This window comes from Prosopis cineraria, unplaced genomic scaffold (genome assembly GCF_029017545.1).
Source record: "Prosopis cineraria cultivar Desert tree isolate PC_DT_omini unplaced genomic scaffold, ASM2901754v1 PC1, whole genome shotgun sequence".
Lineage (NCBI taxonomy): Eukaryota > Viridiplantae > Streptophyta > Magnoliopsida > Fabales > Fabaceae > Prosopis > Prosopis cineraria.
The window spans coordinates 59142437-59157668 of NW_026555332.1; the positions used below are offsets into that span (position 1 = coordinate 59142437).

The 15232-nt window shown below is 35.9% G+C and overlaps 2 protein-coding genes across 4 annotated transcripts; both read left to right on the forward strand.

Moving 5' to 3' along the window:
- Positions 1–6399: 6399 nt before the first annotated feature.
- On the forward strand, positions 6400–10570 carry LOC129319263 (protein CHLOROPLAST J-LIKE DOMAIN 1, chloroplastic). 3 transcript variants are annotated; one of them, XM_054964270.1, is made up of 10 exons: positions 6403–6701; positions 7170–7269; positions 7351–7455; positions 7783–7860; positions 7986–8041; positions 8722–8779; positions 8898–9023; positions 9119–9214; positions 9552–9623; positions 10235–10570. In XM_054964270.1, the coding sequence occupies exons 1-10, from the start codon at positions 6601–6603 to the stop codon at positions 10295–10297; spliced, it is 855 nt and encodes a 284-aa protein (XP_054820245.1). In that variant the 5' UTR covers positions 6403–6600; the 3' UTR covers positions 10298–10570. The 3 variants fall into 3 exon arrangements, with proteins under 3 accessions (XP_054820251.1, XP_054820257.1, XP_054820245.1); XM_054964276.1 differs by lacking the exon at positions 8898–9023 and having other exon boundaries at positions 6400–6701; positions 8722–8830; XM_054964282.1 differs by lacking the exon at positions 8898–9023 and having other exon boundaries at positions 6401–6701.
- Positions 10571–13551: 2981 nt separating this feature from the next.
- LOC129288250 (protein LIGHT-DEPENDENT SHORT HYPOCOTYLS 1-like) lies at positions 13552–14676 on the forward strand. Its single transcript, XM_054924761.1, has one exon. The coding sequence runs from the start codon at positions 13810–13812 to the stop codon at positions 14320–14322; it is 513 nt and encodes a 170-aa protein (XP_054780736.1). The 5' UTR covers positions 13552–13809; the 3' UTR covers positions 14323–14676.
- The last annotated feature ends 556 nt before the right edge of the window (positions 14677–15232 follow it).

Sequence of the window (15232 nt, forward strand, 5' to 3'; positions counted from 1 at the left end):
GAATAGGTATTTTTGAGGTTATAGAAAGGTGATTTGAGGCTTCAGGATAATTCTAAAATTTTTAATTTATTTTTGGATGAATTTTTAGAATAGAGAAGGATGAAATGAAATTGTAATACTAGAAGGATTTGAGGATAAAAAAAATAGTTTATTAGGGTACGAGAATTTTAGGAAAAGAATTTGGGAAGTTAAATGAGGCATAAATCTTAAATTAGTATTAATATGGATTATAGATCTAAGACTTTCTAATTCTTTAAAATTAGAGTTATTTATTTTTAATGTAAAATTAATATATAGTATTGTGAAATAATTATGTAGATTATATTGATAAAGATAGTGGTGAAAAAGGAGGAGTTGTGAAGGGAAACTTGTTATTCAAGACACAAGGTAACCATTATTAATATGTTGTGATAAGTGTGTTTGTGAATGGTTATGTGTTGTTTTGTTGTTTGGAAAAATTATGAATTATTGAAAATAAATACTGTATATTACTTGTTTGAAATTATTGCCAAGTGGGTTAAAAATTTATTTTTGTTTATCATGATGAGATATTATTGTTCGGATATATTCCTGTTTGGATATTTTGAATGATGCATGACTTGTCAGGGTATTTAATGTATGGTGTTAATGGGAATTTCTGTTCGGTTAATTATTACCACGTGGTAGGTAAGCCCTCATTGGACCCAATGAGTGGCGTGTCGCTTGGTTCAACTCACCTTGGGCCTGGTGATTTGGCATCTGAGGCATGATGAAAGGAGGATATAAAGGTGCAGTCATGTAAATTAAATACTTATTCGGTTTGTTGAAAATATTGTTCGGTTAAATATTTTGTGTGCCCACTTAGCAATCGCATGATTAGTTATAATCGCATGCATCATTACATATAAATTTTTGGTTATTGGGACTTTTAAGTCTCATTCCCCCTGTGGTTAATATTTTTACAGGAGCGAGTCCGGCCGAGAGAAAGCACCAGAGGTGTAACTATGATGTATGAAACACCATCTTTACGTTGCCTCTTGTTTTGGATTATACAATGTATCTTGTGCCAACTTAGGACATATCTTCTTTGTGAAGCATGTAAACTCTAATCCTGTTTATTAAAAGTATTTATTTGACCAAGAGGATTATGTTTGTCTCTCTTGATTCATGACCTAATTTAAATATCATGCCATGAGGATCATGACTGTCCCTCATGGTTCTAATTGCTTTTTGAGATATTTTAAGACCTGTGGTATATTGTCTTGGATGTATCATGGTAAGAAAATTTTCTACCATGGTAATGGTTTTAATAATTTATGAAAAATCGGTTTGTATTTTGAGGGTGTTACATATTTCATCTCAAGTGTATGGATTTTTTTTACATACATTAAATTATTAATATTATAATATAATTTAAATTTCCTTAATTAGCCATGTATAAGTTAAATAGTATATTTTACTGGTTAAATAAAGTTGAATAAATTTAGTGACATTATATACAACTTCATCAATATTTTAATTTTAAAAAGCAATATTCTTTATGATAATTTACATGTCTGAAATTAATTCTGATTAAATCATCAAACATCTTTAATTATATTAAAATCAATTTCAAAAAAATAATATTTAAATATGATTAGTTATAACATAATCAATTATAATTAAAATCTATCATATTAATCAATTATAATAACATCCAGTTGTAGCAGTGGTCATTTTAAGTGCTAGGAATAGTTGAAACTTTTTCATTGTCAATGAGAAGCAGGAGAAGGAGAGTTGCTTTGCTCTAGCAATACAATGGAGAGCGAGATTACATTGGTCTATCCAGGTACTGTTATCGCAGTTTGTTGGCTCTATGATGGACCTCATGGAGTGACAATAACCCATGGAGAAGGTTATATAGTTGCATAAAGTATTACTAGGTAAATTGAAGCTTGTAACTTGTTCATTGTATTAGTTGCATCATTTCTAATATATTTGAAACAAAATGGCAAGGAGGTGGCTATAGATACTTCTCATGCCATGATGAAAGATTAAGGTTGAAGGGAAAGGAAATCATATGTGAGTTGCTGGATCACTTTAATAGATTGTATGGTGAGAATGCTACTATGAGAAGAAGAGATGAGAGAAAAGTCATATGTAGAAAGCATGATGTCATTTATGCAAAGGTGAATGGGCTGGAGAAGAAATAGGGGAAATACAATAGTGAAGAGGAGCTTAAGAAAAAGAAATATAAAATGGCAATTATAGTTCTTTGCGTTTCTTAGCTTTTTTTTTCTTTATGGATAACTGCATGACAATCATGTGTAACTTTTGTAAAAGAATGAGGAAGACTTTGCAAGTTTTGTTATTTATAAGTTGGTGTTAATGACTTTGGTTAATATTAATATATCATTTATTACGGGGAACTATTATAGAACAATGAGGAATGGTAATATACGATTATCGTATACCTCTCTCACATTATAAAAATTGTGAAGCTAACCCAAGAGTTTATCATTCAAATTTGACAAATTGGGTAGTGTTATTTTGTCTTATTCATCTTCTTTCCCTTGCGTTGGAATGTATCGTCATTTTGATTTGTTAATGTTTGTATTTTTATTTTGCATTTCTTTCTCTTCTCTTTTTTTGTTTTGAGTTTTCCAATGACTCCCTTTAATAACCAATACTGATAATGGTTTCAACCACCCTTTTCTTTTATTTATTATCCTTTCATTTTCGTTTTTGCTTTTTGTTTCTTCTTCGTACTCTTTTTTCATATCACAATACTTAGAGGCCTTCCTATAACGACTAGATATTTTATAGAAAAAACTAATGTTGGTGTTAAATTTTCTTCATTTTATATTATAAATAATAATTTGTTTATTAGGTTCATAAGTGATACTATATCACAATAGAATTTTTAAAATATTAAAAGAGATACTGTGAATGACATTAAATTAATGCAGGTATTAAATTTTGTATTAAAATTTTATAATTAAATTATTTTATAGGAAATTCACTTTGAAAATGCCCTTAGCATCTGCCATGAGTGATACTAAATTATTATATGTACTTAGAGCTTCAATCAGCGAATTTTGAGTAATACTAAATCACCACAGGTATTGGCATATTTTAGGCTATGCCATGAATTATTCTAAATCACCGTAGAGTCTTTAAATATCAAATGAGATATTGGGAATGACATTAAGTCATCGCATGTATCAAATTTTGTATTGAAATTTCATAAGTAAACTATTTTATAGGAAATTCACTTTGAAAATTTATTTAAAGTTTGCCATGAGTCATATTAAATCCTTGTATGCACTATGCACTTAGAGAGTCAACTACCGGATTGTGAGTGATATTAAATCATCGCGGGTTTTAATACTTTCCTTGGAATAATTTTAAAAAAATAAATAAAATAATACAACCCAAAATAACATTCTCTTCATAAAATAAATTAATTAAAATAATTAAAATAAAACTTAAATAATAATATTTCAAACTGTGTGGACTTTAATTTTCATTATAGGGTACGTAAGCCTAAGTTTTAATTCCAGGTCAAGTCATTCCATGTAAATGAATAATTTATTTTTTTAATTGTTGATTTATTTCTTGATTTTCATTTTTACATGTAACTATAATAGATAATTAAGATGTTATTAAAAGGCCAGTTTAATTGCATGCAATCAACTTAGGGTAATTATTTTTCTGGACGGTTATTATAGGGTGTTTGGTACCTTCTCCATGCATAATCGACTCCTTAACCTTTTTCGCAAACTATCCTTTTTTATTATATATTTTTTGAGATTTCCTTTAAAACTTTGGTGGCAACTCTTCTTTTCTTATATTTATCTTTTTTTCCTCTATAGGAAAGTCATAATCCAGGCACGACACTAATGATATGATAACTTTAAAAGAAATCCTATCAACATAGATAATAACGTGGTCCTTACCACATACATGAACAACAACACACTTAACAAAGTAGTCTAACTACATTCAAAATAATTCCTACCACATTTGGTATAGTTAAGAGGACATAAAATAAATTGGTTACTGCCACAATGAAAATTACCCAAGAAAAATCATTTAGTTTTTTGTTTCAGGCACATACACAAAATTACACAACACTAGATGGCATCCTCAGAGTTGCTTCTTCTTTATAGGCAAATCCTCTTCTCTTGTTCTTTTTCAAGTTGTGAGTTAGTCACATTAGGATGACCTATCCATGTCAAACCTGGAAGTTTTATAGGTAAATTAGAAGGTTGTGATGCAACCCCTCCCCGTTGTCCGCAACTCAATCTTGTTAGAACTACAAGGTGCTGTTGAAGTTTGCGCTTTATTTCTTCAAATTTCCTTCTCATTAGGGACGAGGAATCTAGTCTTTAGATTAAAGTGATAAGTCATATACTTCATAGCAATTCCCTCTTCAAGTATTGACTCAAACCTTTGTCTGAGCTAAAAATGAGAAAAAGTTGATTAGCATATGTTAAAGACATATTTTATTAAGGAATGAAATAGAAGCTTACACTGTACACAGTCTTCCCTATGAATGTATCCACTCTAATTCCACACCCTACTTCGTTCCTTGACCAATTCCTGGTTCTTCCTCTAAGTGTCCTCACAACATGTAAGGTCTTCCTTATCAAGCCATTTATTCATCACAAAATTAAGGTTAATCAAGAGATTAATTCAAACTGATACCTAATAAGGGTTAACCCTTTTTAAAACACTTGTGAAATAAGTTATATTTTTTCACAAGTTGGAATCCCAAGTTTTCAAACCATTAACGAGGCATTAATAAATCTAATTTAGTGTCTAAAACAATTGTGAAAGCATGAGATACTATTTTACACCAAAGGCATTACAAGTGAATTGTGAAAAGTAAGATAGCATGAAATAGAGGTAAGTGCTGTGGCATGGCATGCACTTGTTGTGTCATGCTCCTCTCTATGTAACATATTGTGACACAAGCACCATGCACTACTACACATTGCACATAATTGACAACATTACTGCTATCACCAACTTTTGGCATGCCTTAATTTTTTGTCTAATATTCAATTAAGATGAACTAGTATATATAGAAAGCTCCTTTCACGCACTACTTAGTAAAACATGTTTTACTCCTAAACAATTTTATACAAAAGAGTTGGACATTCAAACTTATTTTTACACTTTTACAACATATAAAGTGTCCAAATCAAAAGCCAACATTTATGCCAAAAGCTATGATCATCACCTGGAACACACTCAATAAATTTAGAACTACCTGTGCAACACACTATATGTGTGATATAAATCTCATATATAATTTTTAACTCTCAACCCTTGATATCAAAACAGACGGGGGAGATCCAACATTACACACAACATCATATTCATGCTCAAATGGTAATTTTAATTTACTTCAACACTTGCGCTGTAATTTGGGCCTTATAGCAAGTTTACTCAAGATTATACAATAATTCCAGGGCTTTAAAATACAAAAAATTAGTCATGTAAATCATAAAGTGCATGTAATTATCAAAATATGATTCCAATTGGCAATTTTGTACTCATTGCACATACTATAACATAAAGAAGGATTTATAATATGAATAACTAATTCTTAAACCTCCATAGCCTTTCCCTTTTTGACACTTTGGCTAGAGTTTATAAAATGTTAAATGAGAGGGGTGGGTACAACTACTTAGTAACTAAGGTTCCTTTACCATGTGCAATTGTGTATTAATTGATATTAAAAAAAAAACAAAGCATATATGAGGCATACATTCACATATCTCATAGTTTCACATACATCTCAATGCTTTATTTGTATAAATCATCATATACTCATTTTTCACATATGATATCATAAGACATATTGTCACAATACTAACAACCAATGTGATAATAGCCCAATTAAATATAACAATGTATATTGCCACAGTGATAATTGTCATGTGATAATGGCATAATCAAATGCTTTGACTTGTCACAAGTTTAGTAATAATGTGACACGTTAGATAATATGCATGATCAAATCAACCTTATATTCTTTTTATATCTTCGATTAAAATCATGAGCTATAACTTAAACCCAAGCTTACTAATTGTGATGAACAACTCAGCTAAAAATCACTTCTCTTATTCTTGGACTATGAGTCTTCCCATTCTTAAATCCTTAGAGTGCCTTGAACTTTTAGCTAGTTTTTAAAAAATAAATAGATACAAGTTAGGTTTAAGTTTCTAAGATGCATGAATTGCTTGTTTGAACTTAGACGTGTGTTTTGGCAAAAAAAAAAAAAAAAAAAACCTTAGACGTGTGTTTGGGCTCGCATTCAAATGCATGATAGTAAATATGCGGGATATATTCTATTTTCTTAAAAAAATATATTTATAGTTACCGTCCTTTCGCGAAAGTGTTGTGTTTTATTTGCCGAGGTGTCTTGCTAAAAAGAACGACGACGTTAACAAGAAAAGGGCAATGCTAAGGAGAGGGCGGCATGTCGGAATCAGGCTCAAGGGAGTCTGGAGATTAGCTCCCAAGTCGAAGGTTAATTTCAGCTCGTCCGCGTACTGTTTTGAAGATAAAACTCCATAAAACCCTTCGTTTCAAAATCATAGCTTCTTCAATTCATCAGAGCACCGTTCAATGGCACTAGCCATGTCAAATTTATTGCAATGCCCTAATTTGCGGCTTTCCCAGAGGAATTTTCGGCCCAAAGTCTCAGAGACATCTTTATCTTTTGTCAGGTAAACTCCTCCATAAGTGGTCTCCCCCATTCCCAGATATTTGCCACCATCAATGACTGTAGTTCCCCCCTAGCAATCTGGCTTCTTTATTCTGTTACAACTTTGTAGCTTACCGTTAGATTTACTAAACTCGGGCAGTTTTGGCTGATTAATCTGATTGAGCTGATACATGAATTTTGAATTGTCTTGCAACCAACCCATGCTTGTCATTTACACACAGGAACTACTGGGCTCAAGGCATGTAGCACGTAAACACCTTGTCACCTATTGTGATAGGAGTAGAATAAATAATATCTTCGAAGGTGTTAAAATCATCGCTGTTTGTAGATTATACCTTTTTCTTACAAAGTTCGTTGTTAATTTGGCCCAGTCTTGTGCCTGGAACTATGGTGCTGGGTGTCGAGGGATGAATCTTTCTTCATAAATACGACTGCAACCCCTAACGTTGCAATTAATTTGGATTTTCAGGTTCTCAAAAATAGATGTGTGGAGTGGTAGAAGGCTTATATGCGCTGCTGCATCTGCAGCAGGGAGTTCTAATTCAGGCAGTGACTTAAATCCATATGAGGTAAAAATCAGTCTGCGTGCAGTTTGTTGGTCCATATGGCTAATCATGCATCTCAACTGTCAGTAGGATGTCGTCTGTTAGGTCCTAGGTGTTAGCCCTATCGAGGGATTTGACATGATCAAGGCAGCATATACGAAAAAACGAAAGGAGGCTGAAAGGATTGGTGATGAAGAAACTGCTGCCAGAGTAAGTTACTCTCCCCCACCACCTATGTTTTAAAGATGATAATCAATTAAAAGCTGTACTGCAAAGTTATATTTCTAGGAACTGGAAGTAGGACATCCTGTTATTCAAGTTTATTTCATGTTTTGGTGATTAATTTATTGTATTGATATTTGGAAATTAAATTAAAAGTAATAGACAATAGGGGTAGGAAGGGACTTTCCACCCTTTCTTTGTTTTTTTTTTTTGGGGGGGGGGGTTGCTTATGTCATGGCATTTTGTGATATGGCTATCTGCAGTTTAATGCTCTCACTTATGATATCTTGTGTATTGTTTTATTATATTTTTCAGCTAGAAAAGGCATATGATAGAGTGATGATGGCGCAATTAACTAATCGAAAGAAGGGCGTGGCTTTTGGTTCGTTCAAGGTACAGTAGGGTTGTTTTTTTACCTATGCACTAAATTGTTCATGCAAACATGAAGAGGCTATGATACTTTTTATTCAAGAATCTGTTTGCATCTGACAGCTTATATAACCTATATAAAAATGCAGGTTTCTAAGGACATAAAGTATGCTGACAAGCAGCCAATTGTGCCTTGGGGTCCAAGGTTCAATATTACTGTTTTGTTTCATGGCTTGTAGTTTTGTTGCCATAGCTGGGTATTATTGTTTGTTGTATTAGCTTTAGTAGAATTACAAACTTTGTAACTTGACATTAATGGTTTCTTTGATATTTAACTTCTCTAGGTTGCTATACCTCATGGAGGTCCATGTGGTGGCTTGACCCATCACATGGCTGCTATGCAGACACATGCTTGAGGGTTGTTTGCATAGTAATCCCCCTTCCCCTTTCCCAGAATTGGGTCGAAATTAAGTCAAGCCTAGTTAACTAAACCATCTACTTCTGGTGCCCCCCACCCCCCCCCCCAAAAAAAAACACCCTCTTTTCCTTCATGAATTAAAAAAAAAAGAATCTTTTATATGATGTGATCTGATTATTCAAAATATGTGAATTCTTCGAGAAGAATGTCTTTGCCTTGAGATAGTCGCTAAATTCCATTTGCTTTAAGGTCAATTTTCTCTAGCAGTAGACATAATGTTTTCCAGCAATTCGTTTTGCATTTTTATATGAATACATAATGTTTTCTTTTAGGCCATATTCTAATGTGCTTTTTGTGGTGTTCTATATCTACTTTAGATTGCTGTTTCCTTTACTACTTCGATTACTGCTTCATTATCAACAACTTGTAGCCTTTTTATGATATGCTGACTTCCAATGGTGTTTCAGGTTTTCCAAATCGAGTAAAAATGATATGCATATCAACCTTGCCATATCTGCTGTTTTTGTGAGTGTTCAAATGAAGAATTGTTTTGGCGAACGACAATGTTCTGAAACAGCAATCTTTTATTTCTTGGTATTTGTACAGTAAAATTTAATTGTCGTTTTTACCCATTACCCTGCAGACAACTTGGGTCCTTGTCAGGCGTAATGCAGAATACAAACCTTTGCAGTTTTTGGCATTTGCTTTTGTTTATCGACTTTTTGAAAAGTTAAAATCCTTTGAACCACCTGTTACCCCAACATATAATGTGAGCTTCATTTTCCATGATAGCATTCAGTATATTTAATATTATTTGGTTTTGCACCACACTGCTATGTCAATCTAAGTTGACTTTGGCTACAGGAAGATGGTGAGGATACAGGCGAAGGGCTGCGAATGGGAAAACGATTACTCCGATCACTGGCTTTGGTTTTTGGCTGTATAGCTGTTTCCTCTTTGGTATGACATTTAAATAACCTTGTGGGTGACAGAGTTAAGTTCAGAGGTCAATTATCATATCATCGTAAAATTAAAATTCATCTTTGGCCAACGTTGGCTGATTTCATTTTTGATGGGAAATTCCAGATATTTTAAATTATATGTTGAATAGTTTTGAATCTCAGCTACCAACTTAAACAATCAAATATTTATCTAGTTCCTGGCTTTCTTCATTGTTTCGATCTCAATATGCTTCAATTATTTTTCTTTTTTCTTTTTCTTTTTAATACAGTCAATCATTTTTCTTCATATACCATATCCAGAAAAAAGTCAACACTCTGTTGTGCGTTTGTTGCAGGCATACACTGGTCTTTTGAACTTCATTGAGTTCTCAGGTGGCTATATACCTGCTTTACTTTACAACAGTCAGGTATAAATCAAATGTTATTGGCTTAAACTATAGGCGATAAAACTATCGCCCATCCTGGTTCAGTGAATAATATGATGGAAGTCTTGCAGTTTGACGTACTTTGGGACTTGTTTCCTCTTGTCTTGTGTGGTTGCATGTCCTGGGTTTTATTTTTTATTTGTCCATGCAGCAAAGAAATGAATGATAGTGGTCGTGAGATAAACTAAATTCTTGGTTACATGAGCATTATTATTCAATATGTGAATTCGTCAGGGTGCCAGCTAGTGCGTGCCTCCAATAAGTTGTTCTTGAATGGTGCAGTTGACGACAAGCAATGGGCCTATTCATAGTACTTTTTGGAAATCAACATCATAGTGGCTTTCTCGCTTATAGTTTAAAGGAATATTTCAAATTTCCAAGTACTTGTGCGTGCTAAAATGCTTTGATCAGGTCAAAATCGTCTTTTTATCCTATGCAGCGTTGTATAAGCTGACATGATATATATATATATATATATATATATTTATGTATATTGCTTTTTTGGATTTGCTGCACGACATTTTTTTTGGGCTTTTTATATGTGATTTGCTATTCAACATGGTAATTTTTTTTAATGGGATTCGCATTCGCAGGAGTTGATAATCACCACTTCATCGGCAGTCATGCTTTACATCATGGCATCATTTTATAGATAGGGGAACTTCTGTGAACCTCAAGGCAGCGCGCAGCGAGTCATCATTGAGAATAGGAGATACCATGTTCGTTTCTGTTGTGTACGTTTTGCTTTGCTTGATTTTTGCTCTATGAAGAGGTGTATTCTATCGTAGTGTTTCACTCTCAAATTTTGTGAGTTGAGGTCGAGATTCCATATCCATGGATGGTATTAGCAATGTTGGTTTCAATTTTGCTATTGTTGTTTGATTGTATCCATTTTCTTCGATAATTCATGTGATGTTACTTGGTCTTGACCCCAAGTCCCGACCGTTCTTCAAATCTCTACGGTTCTTCTGTGTGACACGGATATTGGTTTCGGGCGTTGGTCCAAGGAAATGACGAACACGCGCTTATTCAAAAAATGGACGGTTATTTCATTTCATATCCTCCTCCCAATTGCAGTATTAATAAGCGTCTAACTTTACTTGTTTATTTATCACAGAGCCTTCAGCTTTCAGAAATTGACCACTGGAGTGTTTTTTGGGTGTGGGTATTACTGTTAAAGTCCAGTCCTTATTTATGCTCATCTTTGATGTGTAATTTGGATTGTATAAATTCTCTTTAAATGATTTGGATTTAATTTTTTTAATTTCGTTTATAAGTTAAAATTTTATTTCTAAAATCAATTAAATTATAATTTTATGTTATAGCCGGCGTTTATTTGAAAGAAAAACATTAAATAGGAACAGTATAAAAGCTTCTTTCATTCATTTGAGTTCCTTTAACTGACTAACTTCTCGTTTGTGCAATGTGCGGGGATGACGCTAGTCGTAACATGGATGGTGTAAATTTAAAGAAAAGCATAGTATAAAACAAACTTAATTTTATCTTAATTAATGACCATTCCTTCCAATACCTTGACAAGCTAACTTAACTAATCTCAGACTTGTTCAAAATAGAAGTTACATCCTTATAATTGTTAAACAAATAATTTGATCTTTTTTTAATTAATAATCATAATAAATTTTCTAAAGATTTAAATGATAATAATTAAAACGGAAGTTTAAAAGATATTGATTACTTTAACTTTGATTTGCATTAAAGAAATTTGAAAATTTATCTTACATTAAAAATTAGAGAAGTACTATACTCTTGATTTTATTTATAGAATAGAGTGGGAATATTTTGCCCTATTTATAAATAATATCATTAAATTTTTATTACAAAAATTTCTCTTTATCTTTCATTGAATGTGGGAGAAAAAAAATGTATTGTTAATATATGTATATTTAATAGAAACAAAATTAAGAATTTATCAATTTTTTGAATAGAGTTAATGAGTATTAAAATTTTACTTGATTTGGATAAAACACATAGCTACTAAATAGGAGGAGAAGAGCACAATAGATTTGGCGGTGGAGAGATGGGTACTTGAAACAGCAAGGTCTGTGAATGACAATAAGGATTAAGGAACCCTACTTGAGTTGAGGTATTAATAGCACAGCAGTGATGCATGTTGTTAGTTGTTACTGTAAGAAGCTGACTTAGGAGGAGTGAAAAAGAGGAGTCTTTCCACTTCTTTTCTCTCCATTTCCCTTCACTTCCTCCATCCCCACCATTCATTAATTTTATCATTTAAAAAAATTATTTAATAAAATAATTTGAATGGTGGAGATGGAGGAAGTAAAGAAAAATGGAGGGAAAAAAAAAAGGAAAGACCCCTCTCATAGAGTGGCGGCACGAGTCATGAGACAGCTTCGCATCCTTTGTGCTGCGGCACCTCTTGCTTTGCCGCGGAGAGCCATCCCAACAGATGCCTCACTTTTGTCCGCCACGACCTGTGCAGACAAATAACTACATATATTTCTACACTAGATATGCACAGCATCTTGGGTTGAGTAATGGCATTTTTTATGCTCCTTCCTTCCTGTTTTCATTGCCTTTTATCTTGTCCCGTTTTTTGCTACTTGATTTTAAAAAGCATGTGAAGCGATGATTAAGTCTAATGACAGAACAGAAGGAGCAAATTGGAATCGAGAGGAAGACCATTATTTGAAGTCATTCAACGCTCTGTTTTCCCACATGCACATAGTCACGCGTCAATCAAAGAAGCCACTGTTTCTCGTTTGGGCTAAAAAACCAGAAGGCGCCGCGCCGCATTCATGGGCCACACCCATCCCCAGAACGATGGGGTCTGGGCCATCTGCGCCTGGGACGGACCCTCGCCGCAAGCAAAATTTATCATCTTGTGCGTTCACACACACACACACACACACACACACCATCATCATCATCAGCTTAAAATATAAAGCATGCAAAATTTACTGACAAGAATTAGTTCTTAGTGAGAGGAATTGGCACCTCACAATGTAATGAACTAAGTTTGAATTTTTGTTCCTAAAAGAGGCGTCACGTATAGTGCCAAATTATGTCCTGAATAAAATTGTTTTCGACAGAATGACATGCATGGGAAATTAAAAAAAAAAAATATAAAATCTGTATACGCATAAAGTAGAAGCATGGCCATGAGCTACAAAATACGGAAGAGGAGCGTGTTTAATTGCAGCCAAGATTCCTTAGGATATTCACAGAAGCGGGGTCATTTGGTGGTGGTGGTGGTGGTGGTGGTGGTGGTGGTGGTGGTGGTGGTGGTGGTGGTGGTGGTGGAAACAGCGGCATGAGGAGAATGGCATGGACGTAATTAGTGCACTCCAGAGATGGAAGAAATTGTGGGAAGGAGGCGAGACAGGGGGATGCATTTGCCGTAATTGGAACACGGAGAGTGGGAGAGGATGGGAGGCAAGTCCGAGTGAGTGAGAAGGCGCACAGTGCAGCTGCAGCCCCTATTTGTGGAGATTCCAAGGAACGCCTTCCTTACTCGAACTGGAACTCAAAACTTCCCCCCGCTCCGGGGACAATTTTCTCTTTTACGTCTCTCTCTCTCTCTCTCCCCTCTCTCGTAACTGCACCAGCACCACACCCTCGTTGTGTTGTATGTGCCATCTTACACTAACGACCAATGTCTTGGTGTCTCCCAATTGGGTGGGGGAGGGGGAGAGTAACGGCACGTGTGAGGGCGTGGGTGGGGACGCGCCTGGAAGAGCAGTGAGAGGAGGCCATCTTTGGTCACCATCATGGCTGCTCACTGCCAAAGTCAGTGCTGGGGAGGGCACCTACTATTCCCCTCTTCACCTCTACGAATTAACCCTCGGTCCTCCCTCCTCGCCCCTCCCTTGATCTCCTGGCCACTTCACTCTTCCCCCATCCCCCCCCCGGGTACTATTTAACTCTCAGTTGCTTGCGCTTTTCGTCTTCCCCCCCCCCCCTCTCCCTCCCTCTCACCCCTTTCTCCTACGGACACTATGCTGCTTCCTCCGTTTTTTCCTTCCACGCTGCTCCTTTCCCTTTAGTCTCTTCCCCCTCTTCTCCAGTCGCTGCATGATATTCCCTTTCATCTCTCTTTTCATATTACACAATAACATTGCCATCTCCATAAACCCTAGAACCCCCCCCTGCTGGTCAAGAGATCTAACGAATCCAACCGAGAGGGTACATGGATTTGGTTTCGTCGGAATCTTCCAAGGCCGGGTGTGAGAGCGAGGCCCGGGTGACCGCGTCCGGGAGCCGCTACGAGAACCAGAAAAGGAGGGACTGGAACACCTTCTGCCAGTACCTGAGGAACCAGATGCCGCCGGTGCCCGTGGGGATGTGCGGTGGCACCCAGGTGCTGGACTTCCTCAGGTACCTTGATCAGTTCGGCAAGACCAAGGTCCACGTCCCCGGCTGCCCTTTCTTCGGCCTCCCCAACCCTCCGGCTCCCTGCCCCTGCCCTCTCCGCCAGGCCTGGGGCAGTCTCGACGCCCTCATCGGCCGCCTCCGCGCCGCCTACGAGGAGAACGGGGGTGTCCCCGACTCCAATCCCTTCGCCGCCCGTCCCGTCAGGCTTTATTTGCGCGAGGTTCGTGATTTTCAGGCCAAGTCCAGGGGCGTCAGCTACGACAAGAAGCGGAAGCGACCTAAGCCCAAGCCGAACATCGCTGCCGATGCTGCTAGTGCCACCACTTAATCAAGATGATTGATTCTTCTGAATAAAATGCCAAAAAAAACGACAGCAACGCAAGAGGAATCCGCTCACTGCTCTTCGTACGTATCCTGTAATATATATCTTTCCCGATCATGTTTTGCGGTGCGCAATTTTAAGGTGTTTACTTTATTATGTCTCGCAAAGACTTGGCCACTGAAATGCTTTTGTTCGCGAGTAGTCCGAGAAATGATCATCTCTGATTGATGATTTGTTCCCAATTAAATGTTATCGGCACACATGTAGTGTATTTGAAAGACACGTGCACTCGAGTCTCTCTCTGTGTAATTGATATTGCAGCGGCTGCTGCAAATCAGTAAAATTCTCCATGGATCTGTTTCCATGTCTTCCAACATATATTATATATTTCCATTTCCTGCGCATTAACTAGCTAGTTAGCGAAGATGTTTTTAGTTTCTAGCGAATTAATGTTTCATTTTATATTGGCCCCTTCATGCGCGCGTTTGTAGGTGTAGTGCTGGAACCATTCACATTCAGAAGGAAGAAAAGCTTGTCGATCGGAACTGCCGGCGTATCGTATACATATCAAAACAGGATATGATACAGCCGAGAGAGAAAATAGTACGGGTTAGCTAGGTAAATAAGCATTGGATGGCTAATGGAAAACTCACGAGGCTAATATTGCAAGCATTGGTAAAATCTGGTTAGGTATAGTTCCGATTAAAGATGATCTCGGGCAAATCTGTGTTAGACAAAAGGACAAAAACTTAGATTACCTGGTGTATTATTTATAGATGCCAGCTATAAATGGACATGTCGAAAGTGAATGAACACTGATTTATTATCGAAGAATAATTTTTCAAGTGTAAGCAATCAAGGGAAGCCACAGTATAGCTAGGATGAAATGCTATTTCTATATCGTTGCCGTACGAAA

Coding starts and splice junctions, on each gene's coding strand:
- LOC129319263 (XM_054964270.1), top strand. CDS start 6,601: ATGGCACTAGCCATGTCAAATTTATTGCAATGCCCTAATTTGCGGCTT. Junction 9,024..9,118: donor CTGTTACCCCAACATATAAT/GTGAGCTTCATT, acceptor CTTTGGCTACAG/GAAGATGGTGAGGATACAGG. Junction 9,624..10,234: donor CTTTACTTTACAACAGTCAG/GTATAAATCAAA, acceptor TCGCATTCGCAG/GAGTTGATAATCACCACTTC.
- LOC129288250 (XM_054924761.1), top strand. CDS start 13,810: ATGGATTTGGTTTCGTCGGAATCTTCCAAGGCCGGGTGTGAGAGCGAG.